General features: G+C 55.3%; 14 protein-coding genes across 14 annotated transcripts; 8 read left to right on the forward strand and 6 right to left on the reverse strand.

Moving 5' to 3' along the window:
• Nucleotides 1-250: 250 nt before the first annotated feature.
• Nucleotides 251-2,993, reverse strand: JCM15063_003147 (H/ACA ribonucleoprotein complex subunit GAR1/NAF1; the record flags this gene model as incomplete). Its single annotated transcript, XM_076678742.1, has 4 exons — nucleotides 251-1,583; nucleotides 1,656-1,918; nucleotides 1,990-2,414; nucleotides 2,489-2,993. 4 exons carry the CDS (start codon nucleotides 2,991-2,993, stop codon nucleotides 251-253), a joined length of 2,526 nt encoding a protein of 841 aa, XP_076534234.1.
• A 144-nt stretch (nucleotides 2,994-3,137) lies between these two features.
• On the forward strand, nucleotides 3,138-4,256 carry JCM15063_003148 (uncharacterized protein; the record flags this gene model as incomplete). Its single annotated transcript, XM_076678743.1, has 1 exon — nucleotides 3,138-4,256. The coding sequence occupies one exon, from the start codon at nucleotides 3,138-3,140 to the stop codon at nucleotides 4,254-4,256; it is 1,119 nt and encodes a 372-aa protein (XP_076534235.1).
• A 538-nt stretch (nucleotides 4,257-4,794) lies between these two features.
• Nucleotides 4,795-6,708, forward strand: JCM15063_003149 (T6SS phospholipase effector Tle1-like catalytic domain-containing protein; the record flags this gene model as incomplete). The annotated part of the gene is made up of 5 exons (XM_076678744.1): nucleotides 4,795-5,007; nucleotides 5,078-5,158; nucleotides 5,226-5,908; nucleotides 5,975-6,040; nucleotides 6,111-6,708. 5 exons carry the CDS (start codon nucleotides 4,795-4,797, stop codon nucleotides 6,706-6,708), a joined length of 1,641 nt encoding a protein of 546 aa, XP_076534236.1.
• A 141-nt stretch (nucleotides 6,709-6,849) lies between these two features.
• Nucleotides 6,850-8,014, reverse strand: JCM15063_003150 (zinc finger CCCH domain-containing RNA-binding protein; the record flags this gene model as incomplete). Its single annotated transcript, XM_076678745.1, has 7 exons — nucleotides 6,850-6,964; nucleotides 7,033-7,216; nucleotides 7,285-7,446; nucleotides 7,514-7,743; nucleotides 7,816-7,849; nucleotides 7,916-7,950; nucleotides 8,010-8,014. The coding sequence occupies 7 exons, from the start codon at nucleotides 8,012-8,014 to the stop codon at nucleotides 6,850-6,852; spliced, it is 765 nt and encodes a 254-aa protein (XP_076534237.1).
• Nucleotides 8,015-8,193: 179 nt separating this feature from the next.
• On the forward strand, nucleotides 8,194-9,407 carry JCM15063_003151 (uncharacterized protein; the record flags this gene model as incomplete). Its single annotated transcript, XM_076678746.1, has 3 exons — nucleotides 8,194-8,301; nucleotides 8,361-8,594; nucleotides 8,667-9,407. 3 exons carry the CDS (start codon nucleotides 8,194-8,196, stop codon nucleotides 9,405-9,407), a joined length of 1,083 nt encoding a protein of 360 aa, XP_076534238.1.
• Nucleotides 9,408-10,504: 1,097 nt separating this feature from the next.
• JCM15063_003152 (uncharacterized protein) lies at nucleotides 10,505-12,832 on the forward strand (the record flags this gene model as incomplete). Its single annotated transcript, XM_076678747.1, has 7 exons — nucleotides 10,505-10,765; nucleotides 10,992-11,481; nucleotides 11,580-11,643; nucleotides 11,730-11,905; nucleotides 11,983-12,365; nucleotides 12,436-12,686; nucleotides 12,763-12,832. The coding sequence occupies 7 exons, from the start codon at nucleotides 10,505-10,507 to the stop codon at nucleotides 12,830-12,832; spliced, it is 1,695 nt and encodes a 564-aa protein (XP_076534239.1).
• An 852-nt stretch (nucleotides 12,833-13,684) lies between these two features.
• JCM15063_003153 (formate dehydrogenase) lies at nucleotides 13,685-15,540 on the forward strand (the record flags this gene model as incomplete). Its single annotated transcript, XM_076678748.1, has 12 exons — nucleotides 13,685-13,693; nucleotides 13,774-13,964; nucleotides 14,040-14,056; nucleotides 14,116-14,172; nucleotides 14,234-14,316; nucleotides 14,381-14,409; nucleotides 14,487-14,608; nucleotides 14,679-14,744; nucleotides 14,813-15,003; nucleotides 15,067-15,250; nucleotides 15,328-15,424; nucleotides 15,498-15,540. 12 exons carry the CDS (start codon nucleotides 13,685-13,687, stop codon nucleotides 15,538-15,540), a joined length of 1,089 nt encoding a protein of 362 aa, XP_076534240.1.
• Nucleotides 15,541-16,197: 657 nt separating this feature from the next.
• JCM15063_003154 (uncharacterized protein) lies at nucleotides 16,198-17,555 on the reverse strand (the record flags this gene model as incomplete). Its single annotated transcript, XM_076678749.1, has 3 exons — nucleotides 16,198-16,290; nucleotides 16,363-17,030; nucleotides 17,126-17,555. 3 exons carry the CDS (start codon nucleotides 17,553-17,555, stop codon nucleotides 16,198-16,200), a joined length of 1,191 nt encoding a protein of 396 aa, XP_076534241.1.
• Nucleotides 17,556-18,034: 479 nt separating this feature from the next.
• JCM15063_003155 (uncharacterized protein) lies at nucleotides 18,035-20,404 on the reverse strand (the record flags this gene model as incomplete). The annotated part of the gene is made up of 13 exons (XM_076678750.1): nucleotides 18,035-18,380; nucleotides 18,460-18,552; nucleotides 18,623-18,760; nucleotides 18,837-18,893; nucleotides 18,954-19,005; nucleotides 19,076-19,158; nucleotides 19,222-19,288; nucleotides 19,354-19,403; nucleotides 19,465-19,500; nucleotides 19,578-19,686; nucleotides 19,754-19,860; nucleotides 19,930-19,976; nucleotides 20,078-20,404. 13 exons carry the CDS (start codon nucleotides 20,402-20,404, stop codon nucleotides 18,035-18,037), a joined length of 1,512 nt encoding a protein of 503 aa, XP_076534242.1.
• A 71-nt stretch (nucleotides 20,405-20,475) lies between these two features.
• Nucleotides 20,476-21,316, forward strand: JCM15063_003156 (uncharacterized protein; the record flags this gene model as incomplete). The annotated part of the gene is made up of 3 exons (XM_076678751.1): nucleotides 20,476-20,520; nucleotides 20,711-20,942; nucleotides 21,015-21,316. The coding sequence occupies 3 exons, from the start codon at nucleotides 20,476-20,478 to the stop codon at nucleotides 21,314-21,316; spliced, it is 579 nt and encodes a 192-aa protein (XP_076534243.1).
• Nucleotides 21,317-21,803: 487 nt separating this feature from the next.
• On the reverse strand, nucleotides 21,804-22,417 carry GIM3 (tubulin-binding prefolding complex subunit GIM3; the record flags this gene model as incomplete). Its single annotated transcript, XM_076678752.1, has 4 exons — nucleotides 21,804-21,832; nucleotides 21,898-22,067; nucleotides 22,136-22,347; nucleotides 22,406-22,417. 4 exons carry the CDS (start codon nucleotides 22,415-22,417, stop codon nucleotides 21,804-21,806), a joined length of 423 nt encoding a protein of 140 aa, XP_076534244.1.
• Nucleotides 22,418-22,509: 92 nt separating this feature from the next.
• Nucleotides 22,510-23,292, forward strand: JCM15063_003158 (cytochrome b5-like heme/steroid binding domain-containing protein; the record flags this gene model as incomplete). Its single annotated transcript, XM_076678753.1, has 4 exons — nucleotides 22,510-22,846; nucleotides 22,925-23,077; nucleotides 23,150-23,180; nucleotides 23,271-23,292. 4 exons carry the CDS (start codon nucleotides 22,510-22,512, stop codon nucleotides 23,290-23,292), a joined length of 543 nt encoding a protein of 180 aa, XP_076534245.1.
• Nucleotides 23,293-23,849: 557 nt separating this feature from the next.
• On the forward strand, nucleotides 23,850-26,048 carry JCM15063_003159 (uncharacterized protein; the record flags this gene model as incomplete). The annotated part of the gene is made up of 3 exons (XM_076678754.1): nucleotides 23,850-23,979; nucleotides 24,049-24,246; nucleotides 24,304-26,048. The coding sequence occupies 3 exons, from the start codon at nucleotides 23,850-23,852 to the stop codon at nucleotides 26,046-26,048; spliced, it is 2,073 nt and encodes a 690-aa protein (XP_076534246.1).
• Nucleotides 26,049-26,455: 407 nt separating this feature from the next.
• On the reverse strand, nucleotides 26,456-27,001 carry JCM15063_003160 (uncharacterized protein; the record flags this gene model as incomplete). Its single annotated transcript, XM_076678755.1, has 1 exon — nucleotides 26,456-27,001. A coding segment is annotated over one exon (546 nt), but the record flags the coding sequence as incomplete, so codon positions are not given.

A 27,001-nucleotide genomic window follows, 5' to 3' on the forward strand; every position in this document is an offset into this window, starting at 1 on the left:
TCGCAATTCTGCAAATTTCTGGTCGTCATGCTTCAACCATCCGACTGATAAGTAGTACTTTCTATCAGCTATACGAACAACGGTTGTGCGAGTGCTGTCAATGCGAGCCAAGCCTGTTGTCCATGCATCAGAGATTAAAGATTACAGTACAGATCGGCTAAAGCTAAGCTGATGGAAGGAACGAGTAACGGGTACATGGATTTGCGAGGGAGTGCACGTGGTGATACAAGGGAGGGAGAGGATGCACGAATCATCGACCTTGTCCATAGCCAGGGTTGTAAGCTCCTCCTCCTCCCGAAGCTCCTGACCCATAACCATATCCACCGTAGCCGCCGTACGATCCGGCACTACCGTAAGCGCCGTTACCGGGGTACTGGTTTGCCTGGGATCCCTGACCTTGCGCACCCTGCTGCTGCTGCTGCTGTTGTTGTTGTTGCGCCAGGAACCTGGGGTTGACGTGACCTGCCGCTGCGTTCGGGAACGCTGCTTGGGGTTGATGAGGCGAATAAGCCGCCGAGTACGATCCCGAAGTAGAGGGTGGAGCGGGGTAGTAAGCTTGTTGCGGTGCGTGCATTGGAGGTACCATACGGAAGTACGCGTTCGTTTGCTGTTGTTGTTGTTGAGCGTTCCATGGTTGGTTAGGATAGGGAGCTTGAGGGTTGTAAGCCTGCGACATGGTTGGAGCTTGTTGACGAGGCTGAGGACGGTTCTGCTGAGGAGGACTTTTGCTACTCGCACCCGCGAACGCCACAGGGGTGGGTCCTCCGAACGAAGTAGGATCTCCGAACCGAATCGGTGGTGCGAATGCCGGAGCTTGACTCGTATCGATCGACATACGTTCGTCGGTTCCGCCGACGACTCCCTCTGGAAGATCGAATGTTGGTCGTGGCGGCAGTCCAGCAGGAGTAGCGCCGAATGGCATACGTTGCGAGGGAGACGCTCGAGCCGGCAGCGGCGCGACTTGCCGTTCACCTCCCCTTCCTCCGCCTCGACCTCCTCTCCCACCCCGACCTCGCTCTTGAGCTCCTCCTCGCCCTCTACCTCGGCCACGTCCTCCTTCTGCGCCACCTCGCCCTCTACCACGACCTTCGGAACCAGCTCCTCCTCGACCTCGACCTCTCCCTCGTCCATTGTCCCTTGTACCTGCTTGCTCGAAGTCTGCCTTGAGCCTCTTGCCCTCTGAGACTATCTCGATATCACTGTCACTGTCACTCGCACCGTCTCCATCACTGAACTCGAACTCGACTTGGTCTCCTTCACCAAGCGCTCCTCCCGTGTCCCGTTCAAACATTTGTCGTCCAATTCGGCCTGGAGGAGGTTTCTCTCCCATCTCGGCACGTGGGCCTGACTTGTTTGAGGACGAGGTTGAAGCGACCGGTGCTCCATACAGGCCGAACGCCGAGTTCGAACTCGTACCAGTCGAGGTCGAGGGAACTGGATCCGTGTCTGCGTAGGAAATTGCAGGTCGTGCCGGTAAAGACAAACGAGCAGAAGCCGGAGGAGCAGGAAGATTCGAGGGAGCTCGAGATGGTTGGCGGCCGCTCGTGGCAGCAGGGGTCGAAGATTGGTTGCGGGCTTTGCGTCTGAGAAGGGGTTGTGCATGGTCAGCAATGTCAGCTTGGAGCGCGAGCAGTATCGAGTGGGACAACGCTCACTCTGCTTTTAATCGTCGTTTGTATTCCGCTTCTTCTTCATCATCCGAGAATTCGATCTCGCCAGCTCCGACTTCTTCGTCCCAAACATTACTCGCGTCACTACCTTTCAGACTTCGGAGATCTCGGGTAAAGACGAATTGAGCATGCGACGGCGCGTAGAAGACGGGTCTTTGGAGCTTGAAGACCGCTGGGTCTGGTGGTGAACTGGCAGGGAACCGCAGCGAGTAGAAAGGTTGTTGCACAGACCCGAAAGTCTCGAAGATCTGCAACGAACATGAGGTTGCGGCGATTAGTAAAGGATGTCAATCACAAGTCGTTGGGAGTGCGTGCTTACGGTTCCGATGACAGTCCGGTCTTCCCAGCAGACGACCGTACCTTCATCGAGTACCCTCCAATCTCCCGAAGTGTCGGCTTTCACGACGACAACAGTCTCGATCACGCTCTCGACCTTGCCAAACTTTGCAATCTCTGCCGAATCACCGATCTTCATGACTTCGGGCAACACTACTTCGGGTTCGGCGAGTTCGTGTTCCGTCTTGGGCGCGGTGCGAGAGCCAGTTCCGGCCATTCCCGAGTCAGAATCGTCGTCATCGTATTCGTCCGATTGCGCTGCAGGCCGGCCTTGACCACGGCGGGTCCGGGTCTGCTTGCGATTCGCGTCAATAGTGGCGCGTGCATTCGAATCAGAATCGGACGAGGACGAATCATCAGAATCGGAAGATGAATCGTCCGTATTCGAGCTAGAGCCGGATCCTTTCACTGGTCAGGACATGCTGGTATGGAATCGTGGACGAGTAAAGCAACTGACTCTTCGTCCATCTTTATTGCTGCACCTTCCGGCTGCGGCTGATTTCGGATGATGCCTTTGTCCTGCATCTCCTTCTCAACGTCGTGTAGGACTCCCTTGTTCGAGCCTGTGCCTGCCTGTCGGTACTTTTCCCGCAGCTCACGAACAACCTGATCGATTTCGCCTTGGCTTTCGCCATCTGCAGCTCTGAGCTTCTTGAGATCGTCCTGGTTTGCTCCGAGGGACAGGATGTGTTCAATGTCTGCTGGGAGGGCCTTCAAGGTGGTCGAGTTGGGCGAGAGAGGCGTCGCAGCCGAAGCGGCGGGTGCAGGAGGCACTTTGAACTGATCTTCATCCTCCTGGATGACTGCAGCTTGCGGTGCACTCTGGTCATCTTTGGTGGATTCGTTCACTGTGGTCGAGTCATCGTGCATCGCATCGCCTGCAGGAGGTTCGATCGCGGCTTCAGGAGCGTCGCCGTCGAGGTGATCCGGTGACACATTCGTAGGCGGCTCTTCGGCAGGCGGTTGCTTCGAGCTTGAATTGCCCATTGCGCGAGCTTCGACGAATCAAGGTTTCGTAGAAGCAGAGGAGCGCAGCAAACGAGATGAACAAAAACTAAATTATCCGTTTCGACTCTCGAGAACGCGTCCCGCTTCTGCCACTTCTTCTTGATACTGTTCAAACAAGCACCGATGTCGCGAGCTACCAATAGCGCGTTTGCTGCGCTCCGATCGACCCTGCGCGCCCCCGCGCCCTCAACAACTCGAACCTTCACCTCGAGCCGACTCTCGCTCGCAGCCGACAAACCCAAATCGTCAGTGCCCGTTGCACTGATTGCCAAGATCCGAGCCCAGCGTCCGGGCACCCCGCTGTCCCTCGCACGGTCGGCCCTCCAGGCAGCCGAGAATGACCTCGACGGTGCGCTCGCTTGGATCGCTCAACAAGCGCAAGAGTCGGGAGCCAAGAAGCAGGAGAAACTCGCAGGCCGCACTGCCGAGCAGGGTCTCGTAGCAGTCGCCGTCCTAGCCGATGGCACGGGCGGCACCGGCGTCCGAGCGAGTTTGGTCGAGATGAGGTGCGAAACCGACTTTGTCGCGCGGACAGACGAGTTCCGTCAACTCGCCGAGGGAGTCGCAAGGAGTCTCGCGTTCTTCGCCGAGCCGAGCGCGTCGAACGGGCTCGTCCAACTCGACGTCAAACACGACACGACCCTCGACATGCCCGTCGTGCCTTCCCCGCAACACATCACTCCCGACACGACGCCTTCTGCACCCGAGACGGTCAGGTCTTCCCTCGCTTCGATCGTGTCTCGGTTGGGCGAGAACATCAAGTTGCACCGAGCCGCGTCGATTTCGCTCGAACCCTCGCTCCCTTCTTCTCCCGTGCCCACCTTCCTCGCTTCGTCATACCTACACGCTTCAAAGACTCCAGCAGAAGCCGCCAAAGACGGAGTGCAATCCGGTACGCTCGGAGGACTCGTGATTGCCCAACTGTCCAAGGGTGGCAACGTCGAGAAACCCGAAGTGAAATCGGTCTTGCGCGCGCTCGCTCGGCAAGTCGTCGCTGTCCCTACCGCTTCCATCGCTGCATCTTCTGCGGCACCTCCACCACAGCAAGGTGAACCTTCGACCGCTCTGTACGATCAGCAGCTCATCACGATGGCCCCGTCCCCCAAATTCGAGTTTGATGCCGGCAGCAACGTGCGAGAAGTCCTCAACAAGTGGAGTCAAGTGCGAGGCGTCAAGGGGGATGGACTGCAAGTGACCGAGTTGGCGCGATGGGAATTGGGAGCCGAAACCCCCTCGGAGTAGATAATACGGGACCCGGACCGCGGGGAATACCAAAAGAGCTCGCTAGAAAGCTCAAACCTACAGCAGTATCATTATCAACCCCAGATCACCTGGTTGCGTGCGAGAGAGGCGATCGAGGTCGTTTGGCCGTCGGCATCGCCAACTCGCGCTCTCATTTGCTTTCGAACGTATACTGACCGGTGACAGGTATCATTGGCATGTCGGTATCGCCTGTTGGCAGTGATGCACATGATGGCACCCGATCACGCCCAGTGGGACCTACCTGCGGGCAACACGACTCACGAGCTTGAAAGATCCTCAGACTGGCTCCGCGGACTGAAGCCGGACTTTTGCTGCTTGACTAGCTAATCGCCGTCTCCCTTCTTCACATCCTTTTGGACTTGCGCCCCGAAAGCAGACACCGTTACGACAAACCCTTGGGTGCGCATCAGCGTTGTGTCGACTCGAGCTCGACAGGGTTCTCGCCTTTGTTCCGATCCCCTCCGCTCAGTCCCCTTCATTGTCCGGGACCACCACGTTTCTCGACAACCGTGATACAATGAAGCGACTGGTCATCTTGTGTGACGGCACGCTCGAGGATGCAGATGCTCAGCTCGACCCTGACCTGTATACGAACATTGGGCGACTCTCACGTGCTATTCTCGAAGAGGACCAGCGACCGAACCCGAACAAAGAAACCGAAATCGAGCAGATCAAAATGTACTTAGGAGGGGTCGGAACCGAAGATGGCAAAGTTGGAGGCTTGGTGAGCGTGAGTCACGAGACAGAACTTGTGCTGGCCCCGCCACGTCCTGGCTCTAGCTGATTCGACCGGTAAACAGGGTGCGTTCGGTACGGGTATCATGGAGACCGTCAGGAACATCTACTCATTCTTGAGCCTCAACTGGGAATCGGGAGATGAGGCGAGTCGAGCCCATCGCTCGAGCCTTTCCTCCAACCTGAGCCTAACCTCATTCGCATGATTCCTAGATCTTCCTCTTTGGGTTCTCCCGTGGAGCTTACACCGTGCGACTTGTGGCATCTTTGATCTCGGTGATCGGGATCCTGCATCCTCGAAAGACAATGCACCTCTTCCCGGCCCTGTTCGAAGCACTCGACCAACGCTCAGGCGACAGTCCTCACAACGATCTCAAAAGTGCCGAATCGATTCAAAAACTCTTGTCGCAGTACTCGAAGGACAAGAATCAGCAGGACTTGGAGTACGCGAAGAAAGGACAGTTCCTGATCAAGGTCCTCGGAATCTTTGACACTGTCTCGACGAGAGGTCGACCTTCGAATTTGCGTCGAGTTCAATCTGAAGCTCCCGATGCGATCAGGTTCGACTCGTTCGGGTTTGACGAGTGTCGACTCGAGTCATGTATCGAGCATGCTTACCAAGCGCTCGCACTCGACGAACACCGCATCGACTACCTCCCCGTTCTGTGGTCGTCAAATCCTCTCGGTCGACCGAAACGTCAAATTCTCGAACAGGTCTGGTTCGCGGGCGCACACTCTGATATAGGAGGCGGATACAAAGAGGGAGACCTGCAATACTTGGCGCTGTGGTGGATGTGCAGCAAAGTCAGCAGCCTCCTGGCGATCGACATGCAATTCTTGCGAGCCAAACTGTGCACGAAAACGGTGGCTTCCTACGGAACGATGCCTGCCCACAAGTAAAGCTCGAGTTTGTCAGTTCTCTCTCGCGACTGCTGACCAAGTTGTCATTATACCGCATCCAGGTCACGCATCGGACAATATCTACTGACCAAGAGCGTCGATCGAGCTGTCCCAACCGCCCTGAACCCGTATGTCATGAATCTCTCCCTTTTTCCCTAAAGTCTCGTATGCTGAGAGGGAAATTGTTTGCGAGCTCAGGTGGACGAACGAGCGCATACATTTCTCCGTCAAGCTCCGACCTTGTCAACACTTGCGGAAAGGAGTTTCAGGCCTACTCGATAAAGCAGACCTGTTCACGTCTCTGTCCCCACTCGAACAAGATCTCAAGGATCAATGGCCCGCGCCCGTCTCCAAGATTTTGCCTCCCGAAGATCTTTCCTTGTCAGATACGGAGCATGAAGAGAAACCCGACTCGAAGACGACGAAACCTGTGCAGAAACCTGACGTTCCTCCTCGCTCTTCAGAGGTTGATCCAGGTTCTCTCTCCGATGAAAAGACAGAGGCCGGAGCTGGTGAAGATGGAGAGCTTGGGACGCTCGACGATGATGATTGGTTGGCCGCGAGATGGAGGGAGAATCAAGGTCGAATCGTACCGAACGAGTATCCTTCTCATCGTCGAATCTTGTTGGACGATGTTCGCCGTGTCAACCCGTTCAGAGCGATCTCGAGGATCAAGCACAAATGGCAAGAACACGAGCACAAACAAGATCTCAAACACCAGCTCAAACGAGCTGAAGAAAACAACAAGAAGCAGCCAGCAGCGCCGACACAGGTCCCGGTCAAGGCAACGCGCTGAGTGGCAGACGTCGTGCCGAGCTTTTGAATGCGTAGGTAAGGTAGCAAATTGCTTAGAAGTATGGGTTGGGTTCGAATATGTCTGCGATTTCTGTAATCCGAGACCTTTTTGTTTTTCTTGGCCGTGATTCGAGGTGAGAATCTACCAACGACCTCCTCTTCGATCGTCTCCTCCTCCTCCTCCTCCTCCTCCACCAGGTCCATCTGCACCGAATCCAAACATTTCCATTTCTTTTCTCCTCTCTTCGTCGCGAGGACTGTCGGGACAAAAAGGTCAATTTTCTCTTGATCGTTATTCGTGAAAGAGACCAAAGGTTGAACTCACTTTGGGTTCTCTTTGCGTTCTTTCCTCTGTTGACGTTGCAACTCTCGCAACAGTTTCCTCGAAGGGTGTCGCAAGTGCATAAAGTTGCAGAACCCTCCACGGTCGCATTGTCCGAGATCGTTCTGACGACAACACGCTTCCCTGAAATCGGTGACGGGGGACAATTCAGCGTACAGTGGTCGACCTGTTCAAGAGTTTGATTTGATCAATTACTGAGTAGAAGCGAGAGACAATTGAAAATGGGACACTAACCGGCATACCACCGCTTGTTCAACTCGGTCACTGCTGCAGCCGCCTCGTCTTCCCAATCAAAGCGAGCGTACACGTTGCCGATCAAGTGGTCGCCAACGTTGTCGCACACGTGCATCTCCAACAGGTTGCCGTACTTGACAAGCTCACAATACACGTCCTCGTCTGAACAGCACAAATAAGAGTCAGCTGCTTTCTAAATGGGAATCGAAAAGAGAGACTAGACTCGTACAGAACTTTTCAAAGTACTCGCGAGTCTCTTCTTCAGACATCTTGCTCTCGAGGTTGTTGGGGTCGATTGCGGCGGCGCCGGGTGGACGCAAGTGCGGGTTCGAAGTCATGGCCGGGTTGTGCATCGGGTTCTGGTACATGTTGTACACTACGAGCGTGGTCGAGAACTGGGGTTTGATGTGCTTGCGCGAGCAGCGCTCTCCGTGGCGACATGCTCCGATCTTGAGATAGCTAGAGTGAGAGAGAGAGTAAGGTCAGGTTGCGAGTGGCGAACGCAGGCAAGTGGAAGGAGATGGAACGTACAAGGAACAGTTGACCTTGTCCTGTTCGGATCCGTCTGAAGGGAGCGGCAAGTCAGTGGCAATACACACGCGCGGATTACGAGCAGGAGTCTGGGACGCACAGATCGCGGCCAAGTGGGATGCTCCTCCTCCGTGACTGGCAGAGCGAAGATCAGTCAGCGATGTCGCGTCTCATCAACACGAGCGACGACTCACGACATGGTCGACCTATAGGGAAGATAGGTCTAAGGGTACCTGCGTAATACAACGAGTCGGCGGGAATGCGCGACCGTGGGCAATGAGAGTGAATCGGGCGAGAGCGAGAGGATCCAAGTGGAGAAGAGAGAGCATGCATCCTCGTCCCGTCACTTGCCTCACCGCTCGTCTACCCTCCACTAGCATGGCTTCAGCCCGCGACCGAGTCACCCTCGGCCGCCTCGTGCGCATCCTCGACGATGCTGCCGCGGAACCGCCTCGCGAATATCTGACGCACCTCAAACTCCAGACCGTTAGTATGCTCTCGTCTCGCTCGATACAGCAACGATACTCACTCGGTGCGGGTCACAGACTGTCAAACATGCGCGTGAACTACTCGAGGCCGCACTCGCGCAACCGGACGCCGAGTACTACCCTCCCTCGACCAGGTTCGTGATCCGTCTGCTCCCTCGAAGCACCATCTGTCTTACCATGCCCGCCCAATACAGCCGCAATGCACAGCCGCCGACAGACTCGCTCGCAGACTGGCAAGTCCGAATAGATCGTGCTGACACGAGGTTGAGCGATACTTGGGACGTCGTGTCGGTGCGTAAATTGGCCTGTCTGCCCAACGTCCGCGCAGCTCTAGGGTCCTGATCCGCTTCTCAATCATCACAGGCGACTTCGCGACCAGCGACACCAGTTGACCGAGGACTCGACCTCGACTTTCTCTTTCCGATGCTGCCTCCCCACATGCCCATCCCGCGACCGCGTACGAAATCGCCACCTCCCTCGAATCCCGCAAAACGCGCCGAGCCCGTTCTCCTGAATTCTACTTCGATCATCGAAGACGCCGAATCCACGACCCTGCGCTCGTCGACCAGCAACCTCGACGCTGATTCTCTGCCGCCCCGACCGAGCGGAAGCTCTGCCACGATCCCGCCCCCAGCGACCGATCTAACTTCAGCTGGCCTGCGGCATCGTGTCGCTCCTCCGTGGCTCCGGCACCGTGAGCTCAAAGAGCAAGCGAAAGCGAAAGCGAAATCCGTCGTCGAGTCGAAACCTGCCACCTCGGCTGACCTCCTCCCTGCAGACGCTGGCTCGACCAGCGCGACATCCTCGGACCTGCTCTCACACCACCACGCTTTACAGTCGTCGCTCTTGTCCGACCTCACCTCGCTCTCGACCGCGCTCAAGACTTCGTCTCAAACGTTCTCGGACAACCTCGAAAAGGACCGCGAGGTGATGCAGGAAGCCGAGAAGAAACTCGAGAACAACGAAGGCAGGATCAAGGTCCAGCAGGAGCGGCTCAAAGGCGTGCGAGGCAAGACGAGGGGCACGACCTGTTGGACTCTGGGCATCTTGGCAGTGGTCGCGGCCATGTGGATTGGAGTCTTTTTGCTCATCAAGGTCACGTAGATCCCCTCGTGTCGAGGCATCAGCTACTTGGAACATGGGGTCTGCCGAACAGGTGCAGGCGGCTCAGAGCCATAATTATGTCCTTGCTCCGAATCGAGGCTTACCGAACCACGAGACGGAATCGCTTCCAAGCGTCTAGACTTGAAACGCGAGGGTTGGAGAGTCGAGGTCGTCGCCGACGAGATCTACAAAAAGTTGTCGAAGGACTCTTGGAGACGAGACGCGAGCTCTTGGTTGCCACGTCGACGCGCTTTCCCTCGCGCCCATATGGATTGACAACAATGCTACTACTCGAGCCATTTCATCGTGCGTGGCGCATGGGCCGCGCCTCGCCCGCGCATAGTCGGCACGCGAGGAAATGGATCATGATTCGAGCTCGAGTTTCCTCTCCAGTTGAGCTCGAAGCATTACAATCCATTAGATCATGCTCGCATTGATCACGTGCGACTCTGTTGTCTAATAGCTGCGACCGGGACATCCTGCACCTTTTCGAATGAAATTCAGAGAATTGACCCGCCACCTCCAGCCCCCTCGCCGTTTCGGGATAGAATTGATGTCGACATTCGAAGAACCTTATGGCATTAGCTTCCGCGCGAAGAGAACATCAAGTGACGCTTCTCGATCGGGTCGATAATGCCATGCTCAAAAATATTTCCGAGCGAGAAGAGGCTGAGCGAACCCGGCGTCAAACTTCCGTATCGAGATTTCCACGTTATCGCCGTTGCTCTACGCAATAAGCAATTCTGGCTCTTTATGGACCGTACCCTTGTGTGTTTTTGAGTCTCGCGTAATGCAATTGTCCGTCGAGGGAAGGTCTTGCATTCGTCGCACGGTGCTTCTGTTCTTTTTCGCGTCAAGGTTGTTAGCTCGCGCTCGCAGTTTCAACGTTTCCTCGGTCTGCGCTTCGTGTGTGAACCCGAACGGTTGTTCCTTGGCTTCTTGTTCCTCTGCGGCTCGCAAGTTCCCACTCGACCCCCGCTTCTTTTCCCTTTTCCTTCTTCAACTTCACTCTCTCTACGTCCTCAACTTCTCTGAACTTTGTCGCTACTTGCTCCATTCGACCTTTATCGACGACGTTCCTTCACTCGACACAGAACATGCGCAGCTCAATCTCTGCCGTGTCGCTCTCGGCGCTACTCCTCTCGGCCTCTGCCGTCGACGCTCTCCCTTCGGCTCGTCGACCGTCACTCGATGTCGACATTCCAGATTTCGCAGCACAGTCGTCCCCAGTCTCGCCTACTTCACCCTCAGACTCGCCGTCGTCGCCAATTGGAGGCAGAACGATCCACTTGCAACATCGACGAGGAAGCGAGGAATTGACTAATGAAGATGGTACCTTGAACTTTGGGCACGCCCACGTAAGTTCAATCAATCTAGCTTGAATGAAATCATTCCCCCGCTCCATCCCTTTTGTCTTGCCCGCATCAGTCGATGGCAACGGTGAATGAAAAAGCGAAGAAAAACGAACTGAACTGATTCTTTCCCGTTTCGCTCGACTTTCCCGCTTCGTCCACCTCGTCACTCGCTATTATCATCCTGTTTCGATCGACTACGACAATTCGACGACGACGACGACGATTCTAGGCCAATGTCGCTCGCGCGAGGTCAAAATATGTCAGGGGACTGGCGAATTTCGAGTTCAACACGGGATCCGCGCATTTCCTCTCGCCGGCATTCGTCGATCCGACCCTCCTGCCCCCCACCGTCGCAACCGATGAGATCGCGCCTTCGAATCTCGCAAGGATGGGCCGAAGAGGATCAGTTTGGGGGAGCGGCGACGAAACTCAACTCGAATGGCCTGTGCAGCAGCTGCGGGAAGAATCGGTCAGCCATCTCGACCGAAAAGACGTTTTCGATGCCGCGAATTTGCACGGGGTTCCTCCGACTCCGCAGTCGCTTGAAGCTCCGATCGCGAACCGCAGAGCGCTTGAGAAACGGGCAGTGCCGAAAAACCCGAAAGTCATCGTCAATCCGAAACACCGCGGAACGGCAACCAGCTCGCGAATCTTGGCCGTCACGTCAACCCCAAAGTCTTCAGGAGCGGTGGCCTTGACGGCGTTCCCTCAAAACTCAGGTGAGCTCGAGTTTCAAGACGGTTCGAGGAGAGTGGACGGAATGAAGAGAAAACGAACCAATTCGAGCTGACGAGCTTTCTCTCTCTCGTCGTTCTAGTATGGGCCGGCTCGCTCTCGATCGGATCCTCTTCCCAGACGTTCAACATCAACTTTGACACTGGGTATGCAAGCCTCTCACTCTTTTTCCCGTTCTCATTGCGATCCCGACCGAGCGAGCTGACATTCTCGCCACTCGTCTGCCCTTTAGGTCCGCGGATCTCTGGGTCCCTTCGACAAGCTGCACTTCTGCCGCGTGCAGTCCTCACTCAAAATACGATCCTTCGAAATCTTCAACTTCGCAGAGCGTACCCGGCAAGAAGCTCAGTATCACCTACGGAGATGGTTCAGCGACTCAAGGTGCCGTCTACACGGATTCCGTCACTGGTCAGTCAGAAATCTCGCAGCTCTACCATTCCTTTCCCTGTCCTGATGATCAATCGAACACGTTTGGGGAAAACCAGTTGGCGGAATGACGATCAACACCCAAACTTTCGGTGTAGCCAACTCGCTCACGTCCGACTTTGCCAACGATCCCTACGATGGTTTGATGGGCATGGCGTTCTCGTCCATCTCGACTCTCGGCGCGTCGACCGTGTTCGAAACGCTCACGAACCAAGCGAATCTCGCCGCGAACCAGTTCTCGTTCCACCTCGCGAGTGCCGGTTCGGAACTGTACCTCGGAGGACTCGACCCGTCCAAGTACACGGCAGGATCGACCAAGTACTACCCAGTCACGAACGCTGGGTACTGGCTCCTTGACGCAAAGGTCAACGTTGGAGGACAACAAGTCGCCAAGGTCGGCAAAGTCAGCGCCATTATCGACACGGGAACATCCGTCATCGTCGTGCGTCTCTCTGCATACCAATACGTCTCCAGAGAATATTACACTGACACGCTTTTGACATTGGTTACAGGCTCCTACGGCTGATGCGGCTGCTTTCTGGGCCCAAGTGCCCAATTCGGGTTCGTATGGTGGAGGTTACTACACATACGACTGTGCTTCGCCCCCTTCGGTCTCGTTCTCGTTCGGATCGTCCTTTGCCGAGCAATGGGCGGTCTCGGGTTCGAGCTGGAATTTGGGAAAAGTCAGCTCGGGCAGCACTCGCTGCGTCGGTGCAGTCGTCGGTGCGGATATTGGCATCAATGGCTGGATCCTAGGAGATGCGTTAGTTATATCTCACTCTATCAAGCTTGTCTTGTCTGTGACCCGAACTGACTCGTCACTTTTCGAATCTTGTCAGTTTCCTCGAAAACGTTTACGCAACTTTCGATCTCCAAGCGAAAGCCGTCGGTTTCTCCGACCTCGCCTGAACCTGACCTTGTGTGTCTGTAACACTATCACCTTGCCCTGTCATATTCGCATCAAGCTCCAAAAAAGGATCGCAAATCGTCGTTCCCGCCACTTTAGTGGCTCTTCAACCAGTCTCAACGAATCTTTCTCTGTATCTCTCTCTCTCTTCGCTTTTCACTCGCTGGCTCGAAGACCCCCATTATATCGTTGTTGTCTAGATGTCCTTTCCTCGGGGTTCGTTTTTTCCCATATTCTGTTGCTGCAATATGCCCTTTCTTTACCTGTCCAGATCGCGCGATTTCAGCGAACCAGAGACTGCTTAGGTTCGGATTTTCTCTAATATTTGAGGCCACATAGACAACCGAGACGAGGGCTGGAGCTGGAGCTCACGGGATCATTCTCATGATTCCCCGCTCGAGGAGCTCAAGTGGAGGCCGGCGGTTCCGACGGATTGACCGGTCGGGGTTCGGAACTGCTGCTGCGCTTTTTCAACGTGCTACAAGGGCCAGACGCAGCTAGTGCTCATGCCTCTCGCTCAAGAGATGGTAGACGAGAAGGAAGGTCTTGGTCGGGAGAAACAGGAGGTACGCGTGAGCGCAGTTCGTAATGAATGATGCGCGCGAGTATGAAATGCACGAGTTTCTCCCCGTCGGAAGCATTCGGGAGAAAGAGCCGTGCGCGAGTCTAGCACTCTCGGTATGACCGAGTCTAGCAAAATGGACTTTGGCAAACGGAGTTTGTCATGCACTTTCTATTAGCTCAACTCGAAAGTTCCCCACTTCCGACTCGTCTCTCTCTCCTCTCTCTTCTCGACATTCTCTTCCTCTTCCACACTCACTCACCCATTTTCAAACAGCCTACTCCCTCCCATCATGACCAAGGTCCGCTACAGCATGCTTTATTGAGCTATGCAGCTGTAGCCCCACACTGACCGATCCTCGTCTCGCTCGCATGCCCTCAGATTCTTGCTATCCTTTACGACGGCGGCAGCCATGCTCAAGAGCAACCCAAGCTGCTCGGAACTACCGAAAACGCCCTTGGCCTTAGAGAGTGGGCCAAGGAGAAAGGGTTCGAGTTCATTGTCTCGTCCGACAAGGAGGGACCAGACTCGGACTTCCAGAAGCACATCGTCGATGCCGATATCTTGATCACGTACGTCAATCAGTCCAAGCTATACCTGAACGCTCCGGGCTGATCACTGCTCGTTTCGCTTCCCCCTTTTCGCAGAACACCTTTCCACCCTGGTGCGCTTACAGAATGACCCCGATCTATCGCCTGACACTAAAGAGCAACTTCGTGATAGGTTACCTCACCGCTGACCTCATTTCGAAGGCAAAAAACCTCAAACTCGCGGTTACGGGTATGCGAATTCTTCTTCCGACATACGACCCAAAGCTCACGTTTCGTTTCCGTTTGGCTAGCTGGTGTTGGATCCGATCACATCGATCTCAACGCCGCCAACGAAAAGAAGATTACTGTCGCCGAAGTCACGGGAAGCAATGTCGTAAGTCAACGTTCGATTGAAAAGTAATGCAGACACACTGGCTGATGCCTCGACGTATACGTAGGTGAGTGTTGCTGAGCATGTGGTTATGACGTAAGTGCAGCAATCATCGCTTACAGCAAGAACATCGCGAGTAGTCCGAGCTGATTGCGAGATTGTCTCATCATTAGTATCCTCCTGCTCGTGCGCAACTACAATGTCGGACACGCGCAAGCCGTCAACAAGGAGTGGGATGTTGCCGGCATTGCCAAGAACGCTTACGATCTGGAGGGCAAAGTGGTTGGCACCCTCGGTGAGCATGCCGGCGCTCTCTTCGAATTAGGTCTGCGATGCAAGTCATGCTGATGTCACCCTGCTCTTAGGCTGTGGTCGCATTGGCTACCGTGTCCTCGAGCGTCTCGTGCCATTCAACTGCAAGGAGCTTCTCTGTAAGTATCCAAGCTCCGATCTTCGTCGTACGCGCGTGACCTGACACGCCCGGTTTTCGACGTTCCAGACTATGACTACCAGAGCCTGCCTGAAGAAGCCGAGAAGAAAATCAACGCTCGTCGTGTCGAGGATCTCAAGGACTTCCTGTCCCAATGCGACGTCGTCACCATCAACACTCCTCTTCACGAAGGAACCCTGGGCTTGATCAACAAGGAGAAACTCTCGTGGATGAAGAAGGGTTCATGGCTTGTCAACACGGTGAGATTCTACGCTTAGCTGTCGCGTGTGTGGATTGTTGAGGCTCACGCCTCCCCTTTGCAGGCTCGTGGTGCCATCGCAGTTGCAGAAGACGTCGCAGAGGCTCTCAACTCTGGTCACCTCGCTGGTGCCGGTGGAGATGTCTGGAACGTACAGCCGGCTCCGAAGGACCACTGCTGGCGCAGCATGAGGTACCCCGGAGGTGATGGCAACGGATATGTCCCTCACTACTCGGGAACGACTCTCGGTCCGTAACCATGCATCCTGCTCATCAGTTCCGTGCAGTCTCGACTGACATTTGCTCGCTCGGCGCACAATGTCCAGACGCCCAAATCCGATACGCCAACGGTACCAAGCTCATCATCGAGAATTTCCTCGCCGGTACCGCTCAGAACCCTGCCGATGTCATTGTCGAGAACGGGTATGTTTCGACTTCTTAGCAGTTCTGCTGCTCGTGAAACATAGCTGACTTCGGCCTTTTCCTGGTACTCTAGTGATTACGCCACCAAGGCTTACGGCCAACGTGTCAAGAAGTAAAGTTGTTTTTCTCAAATCAAGGTTGTCGCATGCTGCACATATTTCTCTCCCATTTCGTTTTCTTCTGTACACCCGTAGTTTGCACATTTGGAAATCAAGTAGTCGATTTGCTTTGAGCGATGCCGAACCAGTGGCGGAGACTGTGTGCCAAAAGGTGCCTAAAGGATCACCATCAAAAGATAAACATAGACACAGATCATATCTTACTTTTTGTGCGCCCTAAACATGAACCAAGCTCGGTTGATCTAGTTGGTCATGATGCAGACCTAATACTCTCACGAGTTCAGTCTGATGTCGGCGGTTCGATCCCGCCACTGAGCAGTTCGTTTTTTGTCGATCAGACGCATGGCATCGGTTGCTTCTCTTTTTGACTTCCCACTGATTCACGCTGCTTTCCAGCAATTGCGGGAGCAGAGGGGGCAAAGTGGTGGAGCAACATCTCAAGGTCTCCACGAGCTTTGCTTCTGTTCCTATCAGCGCCGCGACGTTTCAGATCTCTCAGGCCCACTGTAAGCTATCGGACGATCAAGAACACCATTCTCCCATTCCCTAGACTTGCAAAACTGGTTATGCGCAAGAGTTCCGTTGTCCCAACTCTGCTTTATTCTCAAAGCTTTTCGCGCTCAAACTTTCCTTCCTCGCCCTCGCAAGTGCTTTTCATGCTTTTCCTCCTTTCTGCGTCAATGCAGTCTCGACCTCTTGCTGCGCGACTCGGAGAGACGCCGCGATCGTGCTCTCGAAGAGTTGCCTCTGCACGTTGAGGGCCGGGGGAAAAAGGGCATCGGTCAGCTTCTACTCGTACCTACGTAATCCCCAACTCACTTGTTCCGGATTGCGCACAACTATGTGACCCTCGATCGAAACTCTGATATCGTGCGCGCGCGAAAAATTCAGCAAGCGTCGTAGATGATCCGGTAGAGCCCATTGCGCGATCCCGATATCGACCTCCTTGAAGTTGGCGTGACTTCTGACGACTTTCTCGAGGGTATCGATGAGGTGGTGGAAGGTGTCGGTCGCTTGTCCTTGGGTGGTCGTATCGTAATAGCCACAGAGAGATCCTTCTACGAAGTCGAGCCTGAGAGCTTGGAGAGTCTCGGCGAACACGAGCAAGAGACACATGTTCGGGATCGACTTGACAGTGACTCGTGCGAGACGGAGACTCTCGAGACTGGTGCAAGCTTGAGCAAATCCCAAGATTGACCCTGTTTGGCCACCACCAACGGGATCGAGGCCGGGTAGATCGAGGTAGAGGAGATTCGCGGCGACAATGAAAAAGGACGGAATCAGGTACGTCGCGAATCGAGGAAATTGCGCGAGGTCCAGGATGCACAGGGAGGATCGCTGCTCGGTGAGGACAAAACTCAAGGTTGAAGTCCAGTCGTGACCGGACGTGAAATCGTGATCGACGATTTTGAGCTTGACCAAGCGAGAGAAGGACGGACGCTCCAAGCTCGATTCGAGTCGGCAGCTAAGTGTCAATTCGCGGAGACCTAACATGGCAATGAGAGTGAGCTCTGCCCTCTGAGTATGCAACTTCTTCCCGTATATCGGCTACCTGATAGGTTACTACAAGTCAAAAAGGAACCTGGCAAGACGTCGTGGTCGTCCAAGCGCAGGTGTAGGGAGAGGCACTCGTGGATTTGTTCCAGAACTTGCTTCACAATGTCGAGATCCCATTCTACCGCTCGGTCAGAGACCGCATAGAAGGCGACGCCCCTGTTTCTCACTTGCTCCTTCGATCGGCGAGCCTTGGCCGATTCGAGCCATGCTGCGAGTTGACGAGTTCCCCTCGTGAAGCCCAGATACGCCTGCATGACTCTTTGCGCCTCCGTCCTGAACGTTTGCGAAACCAAGGAAGCCGAGAGCAACAGGTGGTAAAATCGGGTCAGGATCGCGTCGCAGGTGTTGGGAGCGACCAATCCAAAACTCGATTCCGGTGAACACAGGAACATGATGATGCGAGACGCGATGGCTGGGGTCGAGAGGGCGCACGAAGCTGCAGAACAGACACTCATAGTGATGGTCGAACCGCAAGGTAAGGCTAGGAGGATGGGTCGCGAGGAAGGAAAGCTGACGACTTTTCGGGCACCAGGGGTTTGTGCGTTGTCCCCGTGAGAAGTCTCATTTCTATCGGGGATCGGATCGAGATCGCGCGACGGCCGGTCTCGAACGCACTAGACGCTGACTATGTGCCTGAGAACGAATGAAGATGATCTTTCAAGTATGCGACATATGAAAACGAAAATAGAAGAAAACCAGTGGTTTCTCAAGAGGCGGCGAATCGATGTTAAATGAAACTAGTGTCTATGGATCGCTGTTGCGATGACGTCGATGCGAGAACGAGCGTGAAATGAAAGGTTTGGGTATGAGGGTGTTTATCGGACGAGGCGTGGTTGTTCCGGAACGCGCGGATGCGATCTACGAGGAGGTTGAGAAATGCGATCGACGGAACTCGTCGAGAGCTGCAAGACTGGGAAAGGGTGAGGAGTTTGGTCTAGATGAGGCTGAATGCAGAAACCGCAACGACGATGGCCCCCAGTACGGATCCAACTTGAATGGCAGCAGCGCTGCTCTTCTTGGAATCGCTCGAGCTCTTAGCTCCAGCCGAGCTGTGAGTCGAAGAGCTGTGCGAAGGGTCGGCCGCGAGACTTTGAGCGAGTTGACTCGCCGAGCTAGTTGCCGTCGCGAGCGGCGAGGTCGTGGTCGGATGGAACACGAGCTCATTCCCGTTTCCAGGGTTGGCGGTGGGAGCGGCGAGGGTGATTGACCGAGTACCAGCCATGTACTGCTTGTAGTTGGGGTATACGAAATCGGCGGTTTCGACATAAGGTTGCGAGATGCTAAGCAAGAATGTACGATACCGAATGTCAGTACAATTGCGCGTATCCGATCGCATCACGAGCGAACGATTCGACTTACTTGCGGCAGACACCGACGGGAACGACTCCTCCCGAGAATTGAGCTTGCATCTTGGGCAGGTATTCTTGACTGATCTCCATCGTCACGCCGTCGCTAAAGTTCCGGCATCGATGGATCTTGTCAGACTCGGATCAGAAACAATGCAGGCAAATTGGCAGCTTACATCTCGTGGGTGAGTACGACGATACCCTCCTGATCGTACGTGCCGTTGGCTTGCTTGGCCAAAATGGCATCGTAGTTTGCCCTAACTGCATCTCGGCCATTGATATACCAATCGTAGTCAAATGTGTCATCCGACCAGCTATGAGGGGTCGATTTGCAACCGTACAGTCAATACACGAGCACCAGAACTTGAGAAAGAGAGGAAACAAAAGTACACGATGGTCTCCATGTCGAGAGCCTTTGCGATGAAGCGGATCCTGTCGTCGACATCACTATTTCGCGAAACCCAGCGTCAGGGCTACCTATCATACGAGATCCGATGTCGAACTTACCCGTAAGGGGGCCTCCAGCATCGAACAGTGATTCCAAGAATATCCTTGATAGCTGTTCAAGTCGAAACTCGTGGTGAGTTAAGGCCAGTAAGCTGCAACTGGAGAACCAATCGCTGTCGTACCTTTCTTCGAGTAGTACAGTTCGGCGAACGCCTGCTCGTTCGTCATCGACGTCATGTAAGGATGCGACCAAGTGTGAGAGCAGCTGTTGCCGACAAATGGCCGTTAGCCAGTGAAGCAGGATGGGACCAAGCCGCACTAGACGTACATTTCGTGTCCATCGGCGAGCCCGCGCTGAGCTTCCAATGGCCAGTCGAGAACGTTCGAACCAATGTCTAGAGATGTCCAAGCTAGTCAGTCGTAGTCGGTAAGAGGGCGCTTGATGCAATGCTAGACGAACAGAAGAGAGTAGCCTTTTGGTTGATCGTTTGCAGGTAGTCGTAGTAGGCACTGCGAAAGCGAGGTGAGTCGGCATGGATTCGCGAAAGGAGCGGGGGAAACTATGCTTTACTTGTGCGAGCAGTTGGGGCCGTCGTCGAGTGTGAAACTAGTCGAACCGCGTGAGAAGCGGTTAGTCACAATAGCATACTGACGGTTGCGCAAGGTAAGGGAATGGGAGTTTACCCCCAACTGTTGGGCTCGAGGCACTTTGTCACGTCGGCATCAAGCCCGGCGAGCTTTGGCTGGGTACACCTCGAGTCAGTCCACCAGCAGTCAGGATCCGCGTTGCTATCTTTAAGGATTGGACTTGAGGAATCAGCGAGGACCGCGGCAGAATCGAAGGGGAAATTCTGGCGGACCGTAAGTCACGCCGTCAAAGTTGCCGGCGCGCGTTCCTCTCGGTGCGATATTGGGGATCGACGAGTTGATGGACGCAAAGAAGTCGCGGTCAAATTGGGTGATACCCCTGTCACCAGGAATATCTCGAACGGAGTTAGCGCTCCCGTTTCGAGAGCGAAAGGTGGGACTCTCTTACGCGTTTGACAGGTCGGCAGTCACCCAGATGTCGGGATACGACGATAGCTGAAGACGAGAGGGTCAGATTAGCATGGTTTCCCTCATCGTGCACGGTTTTGCCATTTTGGCATCCGTTTAAAAGAGCGGCTCATGCGGTTCAAGCTCACAATGTTGGTCACAGGAGGGTACGAGTAGTACGAGCACTCGACGTTGGGGTCGAGAATCTTCTCTTCGCCCTGCCAGGTCGTGCGGTCGACGGCACCTGAGGGAGCGGCGGGAGAAGCAGCGGCCTGAGTCGAAGTCGCGGCTGTAGTCGCAGGTGCGGCGGTCGTGGTGGTGGCTCGGGTCGTCGTCGCGGCAGCGTTCGATGCCGAGGCAGGAGACGCGTGCGTATGAGCGGGAGCCGAGGAGGAAGCGGAAGAGGACGATGCGGCCAACGCGCACGAAGCGAACGTGGTTGCGGCGCTCAGGAGCGCGATGGATCGGTACGCCATCGTTGCTCTTGTTGACAGAGAAGACGGGCCGGCGTGGGAGAAGAGTGCAAGTAAGAGCCGAGCAAGAATAGATGTGCAAACAGCGTGCAGCTAAAACGCGTCGGGATCTCCGAATTGTATGCTTCAACTTTTCCCCCTAACAACTAAAAATAGAAACGTAGCTTCGTCTCATTTTGTTTTTAGCCCGACACGCGTGTCGCTTGACGCGCCTCTCGGCTCGAACGAAATCTCACGCTGGCTTCACCGTCACGAGCACCACCACCGAGCGATGACTCGGCCGCAATACCGCCTTCGGTAGTCGCCCAGGACTTGTACCGCTACCTCGGTGCAGCGCCCGCATCGACCTCGTTCGAGCTCAAGCGCGCATGGCACGCCCTCCTGCTCGACCTGCATCCCGACCGACAGCATGCGAGCGCTCCCGAGACGAGTCGTTCCCGAATTGACGGCGAGCAGCGCCCGGGAGCAAGCGAGATCAACCTCGCGTGGGAAGTCCTCGGGGATCCTGCGAGGCGAGCCGAGTACGACCAGCTACGACACAGTGAGCTGCTTGTGGTCTTACAGCCGCCGTGAGAGGAGAGCTGACCGGCCGAGCGTGTTCATCGCCTTTCAGTTCACTTGGCGTCTCAGCGAGGCACCCACTCGACCAGTTTTGCCCATTCCGTCTCGCTCGACCTGTTCACTCCTCACTACGCATCGGCTCAGACCGGCGAACGGGCCGCCGAGTCAGAAGTCGACGACCCTGACGAACGAGACGAAGACCCGATTTACTATACGTACCCGTGCCGGTGTTCGAGCCAGTACAGGATCACGATCGAAGAACTCGAGCAAGGTGTGCAGGTCATTGGCTGCGAAGGATGTAGTGAACGCTGTCAGGTCGAATACGAGGAAGTGGCAGACGATTCGACGACCTAGTCTCGACTACTGTAGCGCGGGGCGGGACCTCTAGACGTGCCTAGCAGCGGTAGATCAGGATGTACATGTTGTTGTAGCACCACTTTCAAGAGAATCGGCCATGAGCGAAAGGGCATAACTTGACCAGAGAACCCTTTCATCACGAGAATCAAGGCTTGCTGCTCCAAGGAGGAACGCGCCACATATCCGGACACAGTTCTCAGGTCGTAACAAACTTCGCGGCGCCGACTCGTGTTAGCGCAAAAAAGGAAAGACAGATCAGCCGCAGACCCCAGTGCCCGACCTCGTGCTTGTGGGCGGCAAAAGTCGCGCTCAGTATGGTGTGCTGCTTGACTAGCTTGATACATGTGACATTGCGAATATGATCGTGGTATCTAGAGTTTGAACAGTCCGGCAATTGTCTCCGAGAGGGTATAGTCCGCGTCTGGCAGCGGTTTTGGGGAGGCGTGGCGGGGTTTCGCTTGAAGACGAGACCTGATGATTCGCCCTAGTCACCTCTCTCGAGGTTGATCGAGTCTAGCGCGAGACAGGCGTCAGAAGGGTTCCTTGGGCGACAAGAGCAGAGAGCGTGCAAAACATACTTCCGAACTTCTCGTACAGCACCTTTTTCAGGTCTTCCATGCCCTGCTCGCATTCGTCTTTCTCCTTCTCGAGAGAATCGATCTTGTTTGTCGTTCGCTCGAGCGAGGCCTGCAAGTGTTCAAGCGCTTCGGACACTGGCAGATGAAGAAAGGTCGAGTCGAGTTTGTACCTGTTCTTGCCAATGGGTCAGCTCGCCATTGAGGCACTATCTTGGTCGACCAGGATAGGGGAACCAACATGATAGGTTCTTCGTCGTCGTCGAGCAGCTCGAGTTCGGTTTGAACCTCCTCATAGTCCTCCTTGACCTTTGACAGGCCTTCGAGTTCCTCAAGGATCTCGTCTGTTCTTGAATTTAGTCGCGAGAACTGGTTGATTGCATTCTGATCGGACAGGGTCACAGGCGTGTCGGTTGCGGCGTTGGTGGATGATGAAGGATCGTCCTCTTCAAGCTATGGATCCGGAAGCGGGTCAGGAGCCTGCAGCGAATATGAGAGCAGTCTGACTCACCATGCGCACCATCTTGGCGAGATCGAAAGGACGCGAGGGATGGTAGCTGAGTGCAAGCGGTGCATGCGCTCGCATCCTCTCGCACTCTCCCATCCCACCTGATCATGCTCGAGCGCATCTTGCCTGCATCTGTGTACAATGTACTCGACACGCTGCACCTGCTCACCCCGACCAACGCGTTGCTGTCGATTCTGCTCGTCATCGTTCTCATCTCGCTGATCCCCGCAACACCCACGATCCCGTCCCACCCGTACCTCCCGACAACGCCAAACATTGCGTACAACTTCCGCCCGCTCAGACACCCACAGTCGACAAAGTGGCAGACTTTCACGAAACGCGAGCTCGCGCAGTACGACGGCAAGACCGCCGGAGACCGCATCCTGTTTGCGATCAGGCGAAAGGTGTACGACGTCACTTCGGGCAAGAGCTTCTACGGCCCAGGTCAGTCCATCTCGGACCGGGAGATCCCGAGGACCACCTCGACTGAAACGCGACGCGAACTTGCATGGTCACGTGCAGGAGGACCCTACGAGATCTTTGCAGGTCGAGATGCCTCGAGGGGACTCGCGAAGCAGTCGTTCGAGACCGACATGCTCACACCACTGGATCAACCCATCGACGCACTCGAAGATCTCTCGAAAAGCGAATGGGAGAACCTGGTGGGCTGGGAGAGTGAGTCTCATGCCGCGATCGTACCTGCTGAATCCCATATTGACCCCTTCTCCCTCGCTGTACCTTTGACAGGTCACTTTCAGACCAAATACTTTCAGTGCGGGTGAGTCGTTGAGCCCCTGGCAACGCCCTCTTCTGATTCAGCGCAGGAAGGGAAAGGTCGCTGACGATCTGAACGCTTGCCTTTGTTCAGAGACCTACTCGAGGACCAGTAATCTGTTGTCTTGCTGCCACGATCTTCCGGTCGTCCGAAATCGAAAAGCAGATTGGTATCACGCGACTTCGATTCTTTTCCACTCACGAGAGCTTGACGCCTCGGATACTCTCACTGCGAGAGGAGAAAGACTGAGCGGGCTGACGGCCTCTGCATGGTGGGCGGATCAAGCTGCGACAGGAAAGCAGTATCCTCCTGGCGAGCTTGAGCGCTCTCTGCGTGGGCTGACCCTTCCTGCGTTCCGTTATACCGCTTTTGACAATCATGACGCAGAAGCTAGTCTTGGTGTACGTATATACGACCGTCGTAAGAACCCTAGAAGTCGCGCCGGCAGAAAAAGACCCGAGTCGAGACCGTGCGGAGGTCTTGTCTTTGTACATGTTTCGCTTTTGCCTTGGCTAGCACGCCCAAGTGATAGGATACAGAATCTTCTTCCACTAGAAAATGTCAGGAATTAGATCTCGAGAGGACACTTCGTGTCTTGCCGAGAGCCGGCGCCGCTGTGGATTCGCCATCAACATTTTGTCTTCCCGTTACGGTGCCTGCTGCTGGTCAGCCATGGACCTCGCTCAAGAGCTCACGAATCGGCTCGTGGTCGCGGTCGAAGAGCAGGATGTCTTGTTCACGCTGTACTGGCTGAACGAGATCAGGAAGGAAAAAGGACTGCAGCCCGCGATCAACGGCAGACGTAAGTACTGTTGCTCCTGAACGACGTCTGTGTCGAGCTGACCTGATCGCGAATGCCGACCTCCTGCAGACTCGGAGAAGGGACATTCGGCTCTCGCTTCGATCATTCAGTCTCCGTTCTCGCCGCTACGAGAGATTATCCTGCAACTGCTGCTACTCGAAGGTGCCGACCGCGAATCGGCAGAGGTCGTCGAAGCGACAAGGCATTCGCGAAATACAGGAGTTCTCGGGATTCTGAATGGATGGAAAACCGTCGACAGCCGACAAGGTATGTGTACGCGCCTTTGTGCTTTGAAACTTGAGCTGACCCTGTATAAACGCGCAGTCAAAGTGCCCCTACAGCTCTTGGCGCTTCCCCTTCCAGAAGCTGGCGACTGGATCGACCAGAATCTTCCAGAGCCGGAGAATGCTGCGCACCTCACAGGCTTTGTGCCCCTTCCTGAACCAGATCTTGTTCTAGAAAGAGAACCCACCACTGTAGACGACACAAAAGGTGAAGTAACAGCCGCTTCCGTCGATACCATCCCGATTGCAGACGAACAGGCGTCTCGGCCCCGGCGCAGCTCGACTCCGCTCGCGGCTCCCATCGCCATTCGCGCAGCTTCAGCTTCTCCGGTCCCAACTCCGACTCAGATCACAACAGAACCGGCGCCCCTATCCCCACCAGCGACTAAATCGCAAGAGCCGCAGCCTGAACCGTCTCGAAGGCACGATTCGCCACCGCGGCGCTCGCGGCTTGAATCCCCTCATCGTCGCCGGCGGGTCACGCCAGAGCCAGATGATCGGTACGCGATCCGAAGATACTCTCCACGCTCTCGATCTCGACCCCGCCCACTACCCGAATCCTCGAAACTCGTCCGCGTGAACGTTGCGCGGTTCCCGGTCGGCTGGAAACCTTCCGATCTGGTCGCCATGTTCGCAGACATTGGCGCACCGAGCAAAGTCATTCTGTGCCATTCGACTTATTGGCCAACCTACGCATTCCTCGACGTCGACCGAGACGATGCTAGTCGATGTATCCGGCTACTCGAGGGGACCGTTCAAGGTGATGCTCGCATTCGGTGTAACTACGCTGGCAGACAGACGCAAGGCTCGTTTTCTCATTCGTCACGACCCCTTCCACCTTTACGATCTCCGCCTCCATCTACCCTGTCTTTACGTCCACCTCGCAGTCGTCTACCTCCCACCGGGTCGGACTTCCACGAACCCATATCACCCAACCCGAGGAACCATTACCCGAAGCCGGCGAAGGAAGAAGCACACGGCGAACTCAAGAACGTCATGATCGTGAACCTACCATTCCAGGAGACGGACGAAGCGAGAATCGTCGTCAACAAACTGCGAAACTTTATCCTGATCCGACTCTCCGAGCGTGATCAAGCCGTTGCCTGGTTGCCAAACACCCCGAGAGGTGAACATCTCTTCAAGCTTTGGGACGACTATGTTGTCGACGGTCAACGGCTCAAGGTCGTGTTTGCAAAAGATGGATTGTCTCCAAACGAAGCGATCAAGGACTACTTCCGCTCGTCTGGTAGAGACAGGAAACGCGAACGATCAGAAGATTCGACCCGAATTGGGAAAGCGGAGGCTGATCGAGCAAGAGATTTGCGGGTTTCAGGCGAAGATCGGACGCGAGAGCGAGAGCGTGAACGGGATCAGCAGCAGGATCGAGATGGAGGGGCAGAACGCAATCCGAGACGAGAGCGGGAGAAAGAGCGGGACAATGAGCGGAACACCGAGCGGGAACGGGAACGAGAAAGAGAAAGAGACCGAGAGGTGGAGAGGGAGACACCGAACCGCGGTCGTTCTCGTAACTCGGTCTCGACAGCAGACGACGACGACGGCCTCTCGAGTCGTTCCCGCAGATCGAGTAGGCGGAGCAAACGGAGTCGACGGAGCAACTCTGTCGAATCCAACACGTCGTACGGTCCCTCTCCTCCTCCCGCAGACGCCTCGGAAGCGCGTACCCGTTCCGATCGAGCCAGCTCCCGGTCTTCAAGCAAGTACAAGTCCCCGTCGTACTCGTCATCGAGGCGACATCGGGAGAGAAGTTCGAGGTTGAGGAATTGAATCGTTTTCGTTACTTTTTCTGGACAAGCCCAAGCGGCCTGGTCCCTGTTTAGCGTTGTAGCACATCTTACTCATCGTACCTCACCCCGAGTCGGGTTCATCCTCGCATCGCAATTAGCAATCGTTCCTCTTTCGCAATATTCGCTCCTGCGATGTGCCAGTTGCAGCGCTATCTCACGAGATGCATCGTGAATTCTCACTCATCTTTCTCAAGCAAGCCCCCTTTGAAGTATCGAATCAAGCGGTTCTCCCGAGCAGAAGACTCTCTCGGCAAGAAGAGACCGAACCGCGAAGACACTGATGAAGAACGAATTGCACCTCAAGAAGAGAAGGAAAGAAGGAAGGACGAGCCGACCAGAAACTGCCAAACCGAGAACAAAACAGAGTCGCAAAGTCTGGTGCGAAACCTAAGCAGGCTGACCTCCCGAAGCCCCGGCGAGACTGTCGGCGATCATCGCAGCGAGCGAGTTGGCCGTGTCTTGCGTGCTCGGTTGAGATCCCGACTCGACGCTCGGTCCTCCTCCTGCCCCGACAGTCGAACCGGGCGAGTAGCTCGGGTACTGTTCGGGCGAAGAAGTGAGACCGTTGTAGTCGGGAGCGTTGGCGTACGCGCCGGGTTGACCTCCGTAGTAGTAAGGAGCGTTTGGGGCGTACTGAGCATCCTGAGGCGAGTAAGGCGATGACGACAACGGGTACGAGTAGGCGGGATAGCCTTGCGGAGTGTAATCTTGCGGAGCGTAGCCTTGCGCGCCGTACGGGTCACTCGAGTGTTCTTGAGGGTCGACGTAGCCTTGATCAGGAGCGTATTGCGCCTCGCCGTCGTCGACAGGCTGACTCGTCGATCCATCATCGCCTCCTCCTTCGCCACCTTGCCCCGAGAGAGGTTGACCCGTCGCAGGATCGACCCATCCGCTGTCCGAGTTGTTTGGGTCGGATGCAGAGTCGACGGGTTG

This window comes from Sporobolomyces koalae (assembly GCF_050403365.1).
Source record: "Sporobolomyces koalae JCM15063 DNA, S_koalae_JCM15063T_v1_ctg16, whole genome shotgun sequence".
Classification (NCBI taxonomy): domain Eukaryota; kingdom Fungi; phylum Basidiomycota; class Microbotryomycetes; order Sporidiobolales; family Sporidiobolaceae; genus Sporobolomyces; species Sporobolomyces koalae.